This window comes from Chrysochloris asiatica, unplaced genomic scaffold (assembly GCF_000296735.1).
Source record: "Chrysochloris asiatica unplaced genomic scaffold, ChrAsi1.0 scaffold00491, whole genome shotgun sequence".
Lineage (NCBI taxonomy): Eukaryota > Metazoa > Chordata > Mammalia > Afrosoricida > Chrysochloridae > Chrysochloris > Chrysochloris asiatica.
The window spans coordinates 299,278-304,758 of NW_006409009.1; the positions used below are offsets into that span (position 1 = coordinate 299,278).

The window sequence follows — 5,481 nt, forward strand, 5'->3', positions numbered from 1 at the left end:
GCGAAGATTTTTGTTTTCTTTCCACTGAGGTGTAACCCATACCAAAGACTGTGCTCTTTGATCTTCATGGGTAAATATTTTATGTCCACTTAGCTTTCATCAAGCAAAGCTGTGTCATCTGCTTATCGCAGGTTGTTAATGAATCTTCCTCCAATCCTGAAAACAGACTATCCTTAAAATAATCCAGCTTTTCGAATTGTTTGCTCAGAATACAGATTGAATAAGTATCGTGAATACAACCCTGCCACGCATCTTATTTATAACCATTCAGTGTTCCCTTGTTCTGTTTGAACAATTGCCTCTTTCTTTATGTATAGGTTCCTCATGAGAACTATTAAGTGTTTCAATATAATCATTCTCCACAATGTTGTCCATAGCTTGTCATCTCTGCTTCCAGCCAAGATCTAGCTGAGGGCAGCAATTATATCCCTCATTCCACATACTCATCTCACTCTGGTTTGAACTTCTGGCAGATCTCTGTCAATAAATGATTGCAGCTGTTTTGAATTATCTTTAGCAAGATTTTACTTGCATGAGATATTAATGTTAATGAAATTCAAACATCTCCTGGTGATATTGAAGTATTCTATGTGCAAAATACTGAATGATGAAGAAAGAATCAAAAGAAGATGGAAGGAATACACAGTCATTTTTCCAGGTCTTGACAGTGTTTTGTTCTGTTGTGCATAGGGTCGCTATGAGTCAGTACTAACCACCACCACAACTTAATCTGGTATTCATAAAGTTGTCAATGACAAATGATTTGAAAGCTGTCTGTCCTTCTTTATAGTGTGTTTTAGTCTTGAAGCTCATCTGAAACTTGTCTATCATCAGTGACACTGGTAGTATTTAAAATACTAGTGGCATAGCTTTCATAATCCCAGTAACACACAAGCCACCACAGTACAGCAAAAAGACAGACAAGTGATGAGTGGGTCTATGGATATATCATGTACATCTTAGGATATTACTAGACATGAATGTTCAACTTCACTCATCTTCTTTCTATAGACCATAAATGGTTACTCTGATCAAATGTTACTCAAAGAGATATGGGCTATGGTCAGAAAATCATGGATTGAGTTTGAGAGTAACCGGGTACTTGTAAGATAAACAACTGAAGCTACTTTATATTATCTGGGGCAGCTTATTACTAGGCCTGAAAATACTGCAATTTCTTGTAGTAGGTCTGTACTCAGGTAGGCGTGCTGGATATGGGTGAAGTATTAGACAGAGTATTGCACAACCTGAGCATAACATGCATACACATTGATTTTGCAACAAGATGGGACCATCACTCATGTGTACTCAGGTCGGTTGGTATTAGCCCATTGTGAAACCTGGTGATAGAACAATGCAGATACATCTGGAGGGTAGGGATGCATTTCTCTGACACTGTAGGGAACCTGGATTGCCAATTGAAGACTGAAAAGCTGTTTGAACTGCAAGGTCGGTGGTTCAAGCTTACCAGCTGCTCCTTGGAAACGCTATACAGGGTCGCTATGGGTTGGAATCGACTCAACAGCACTTAACAACAGTCAAAGCAAGAGTCACATGAACTCTCTGCATATGTGACTTTTATGTCTGCCCTGAGGAAAAGAGATTAAAATGGCCAGAGCTCTGTGGCCAGGCAGCCTGATTGTAGGAAGAATGCAGGTGGCATCAGTGTGCTGGCCTTATGTATCCCAGTTGTTCCTCCAACCTAGTGTAAGCTGACCTGTAACCCCTTAACCTGGGGCCTGCTGCCCTGGCAAGAGAAGTTCCTGAATAAGAAAAAGTGATAACTTCCAAATTATAGAAGGCAGTTTTCAAAACAAGGAAGAAAACCAACAGAAGAGGGAAGGTTTCAGAAACACTATGGTAGGCAGGTAAACTCTGCTGTTAGGAACCAAACTTCCATATCAATGGAACCCAAGATAAAGACTACAGATTAAACTCATTGGACAGAAAAAGAAAAACACAATGAAGTCATCAACATGTAAAAGTATTGATGAAGTGTGCTTTTGAAAATAATATGTGAAAGTTGTGCAATATGAAACCTATAATTTCTATACAAACTGTTGTAGTTGAACTATTCTATTAGCTTATCCATATGTTGTTGTTGTTAAGTGCCGTCGAGTCAATTCTGACCCATAGCAACCCTGTGTATCACTTATTTATCAATTACTATGTACTAAACACTTTTCCAATCAGTTTATTTTAAAATGGTGTCCTGTTAACCACTCTCTCAGATGAGTGCTTTCTTTACCACAACTAGAGAAGAGGAAGTTAACAGAAAGATGTTTTGTATAATGCGTAACATTACAATATATAAGATCAAGTTTTTTTTTTGTTTTTTTTTTTTTTTTAATTTCTGGAATGAATATAACATGAGAAGCATTTCATATAGGAAGTTGGTAAAATAATTATGTGAGGACAATTATGACAGGATAAAAGAGTGAATTTGGAAAAGGGAGAGAATGGTGTATGAATAAACACGTATGTACAACTTCACAGTGTTCAGGGCAGAGGCATATGGTAGCATTTTCACCTTCCAGTTGGAAGACAGGTCTGATTCTTAGCCAATGTAACTAATGTACAGACAGCACCTATCAGTAGAGACTTGCATCTTGTCAAAAATTTGAGCAGGTTCCATCAGAGATTCCAGACTAAGATGAACTAGTTTGAAAAGCCTAGAAACCTACTTCTAAAAATAATCCAGTGACCACCCTATGGATCACAATATTCTGATTCATAGCTGATTATGGAGATGGTGCAGGATGGGGAAGTGTTTTCTTCTTCTGTGAATGGAGTCACCATGTGTCAATGTCATTTGCTCTAATTCAAGCAATAGATAGGGAGAATTTGCTCTTTATGAGATCTGATCATTTTGAGATCCCCAGTATCTGCTCACAAGGAGGAAAAGATCCAGGATAAAACTAGTTATCATTGAAAGACAACTCTAAAAAGCTGAATTTTTACGGTGGATGCATGTTAAAATCACATGTGGTGCTTTATGATCAAATCATGTGCTGTGTAAACCACATTCTGTAGAGGTGGAACCAGCATTAATATGTTTAAGCTTCCCAGGTGATTCCAATATGAAGTCAAGATTAGGAATCAGTGACATGCATTTTCACATAGAGCCTTCATATATAGTTCGGTTCCAATCAAAAGGTACTCTGGATAATACATATTAATAAAGATGTGTGATGAAGATTCTAAGTAAATAGCAATAGAATTGTGGTTTTCCAATCAGTTAAATGGATAGATGTTTTGTATAATGCCTAACATCACAGTTTGTAAGATTAAGTTATTTTTGAATTCCTGGAATGAATACAACATAAACAGCATATTTTGTATGATATAGGAAGCTGATAAAATAATTATACAAGAAGACCAAAACAGCAATGCAGAAATAAAGACATAGTATTTTCAGAGAGAGAAGCTACCACACCAAAGATTAAGGAAAAAAGAATAAAGAAAATGCCAAGTTTATTTGAGTGTAGTGACAATTATTGATAATTATTGGAAGAATTTAACAATAAAACCAGATGAGAAATCAGAACAGTGGTTTAAAGATCCTTCCCTTTATGGTCCCAGCCTCACAAAGTATAAAAGAGTGAATCTGGAGAAGTGAGAGAATATTAAAGAATGAACACATATGGACAACTTAAAGGTGTTCAGGGCAGAGGCTTATTGGTTGAATTTTCACCTTCCATTGGGAAGACAGGTTTGACTCTCTACCAATGTGCCTAATGTACAGCTATCATCTTCAGTAGAGGCTTGCATGTTGTCAGAATTTTGAAGAGGTTCCATCAAAGATTCTAGACTAAGATGAACTAGTTTGAAATGCCTAGAAATATACTTCTAAAAATAATCCAGTGACAACCTTATGTCTGATCCATGCCTGATTATGAGAATAGTGCAGTACGGGAAAGTGTTTTCTTCTGGTTTTAATGGAATCACCAGGTATCAGGGTCCCAATTCAAGACATAGAGAGGGAGAATTTTCCCCTTGTAAGAGCCAATCACTTTGAGAGCCTCAGCATCTGCTCAGGAGGAGTAAAAGATCCAGGAAAAACTAGTTATCATTGAAAGAAAATTCTTAAAAAAATGAGTTTTCATTTTGAATGCAAATTAAAATCACCCGTGGTGCTTAAAAAATGTTATGATCAAGTCACTTTCTGTTAAAAGTGTAATCTGTAGGGGTGAAACCAATAATTAATACATTCAAGCTTCCCTGGTGATTCTAATATGAAGTCAAGATTTGGAATCAGTGATATGCATTTTCACACATAACCTTCTTATATAGTTCTGCTCCATCCAAAGGTACTCTGGATAATAGATATTAATAAAGACATAGTATGAAGATTAAAATTACATAGAAATTGTTGTTGTTAAGTACTACCAAGTCAAGTTTCAAACCATAGTGTCCCTCTACAGGGTTTCCAAGGAGCAGCTGGTGAGTTTGAGCTACCGACCTTCCAATTCAAACTGACCTTTAAGTCTAGAAGATTAACCCACAGCATCACACCAGCATATAGAAACATAGTTGTGCATTCTACCAGAAAATCTGGTCATAGATGAGAAGCTACAAAAGGTAACATAAGATTTGATGCTGAAAATTGACATATCCCAGAATACTTCTTGTATCATATTAAAGATGTGACAAAAAATAAGTGTTCAGGTATGGAAAATCAATATTGAACATATGAGAACTACATAAATTGTGAAAACAAACAGGCAAGATTTCTGATTGCAGATATTAGGTCTTGCCATCTTTTCAACACATATGCCAATGAATATGGCACAAGTGTTGAGATTAGGTTGTTCTGCTGAGTAGCCTCCTTAGGGCTCTCTTTATGTCCCTGTTCCTCAGGCTGTAGATGAAGGGGTTCAGCATGGGGGTAACCACAGTGTACATCAGTGAGACTACTGCACCCTTCCTGTCAGAAGATGAGACAGTTGAACTAACATATGCCCCAATTGCTGTTCCATAAAATAAACAAACAACTGACAGGTGAGAGCCACAGGTAGAAAAGGCTTTATAGCTTCCACCTGAAGATGAGACTCTCACAATGGAAGAAATAATTCGAATGTAAGAATAAAGGATCCCAGAGACTGGAACACCACCAAAGATAGCACCCAAAAAATACACTAGTATGGTATATGTAGAAGTGTCAGAACAAGCAAGGTTAAGGAGTTTGGGAGGGTCACAGAAGAAACTAGGGACTTCCACATCTGTGCAGAAGGTAAGTTGTGTCACCATTGACACGTTTAGCTGGGAATCCAGAAGGCTGATAAGAAAAGATACCAAAACTAGCAAGCCACAGAGTCGGGGGTTCATAATAATTGTGTAGTGAAGGGGGTGACAGATGGCCACAAGCCGGTCATAAGCCATCACAGTAAGAAACATATTGTCCAGACATGCAAAGAGATAAGTAAAAGATGCTTGTATCACACAGCCCTCATAGGCTATGGATTTGCTCTGTGTATGGAT

At 37.5% G+C, this 5,481-nt stretch overlaps 1 protein-coding gene across 1 annotated transcript in view; it reads right to left on the reverse strand.

Annotated features, from left to right (window-relative positions):
- Positions 1 to 4,803: 4,803 nt before the first annotated feature.
- LOC102840445 (olfactory receptor 18-like) overlaps positions 4,804 to 5,481 on the reverse strand; it is an 8,261-nt gene continuing 7,583 nt past the window's right edge. Inside the window, exon 2 of the mRNA XM_006877376.1 lies at positions 4,804 to 5,469. Coding sequence (XP_006877438.1) covers positions 4,804 to 5,469 — 666 coding nt within the window. The remainder of the gene's footprint in view (positions 5,470 to 5,481) is intronic.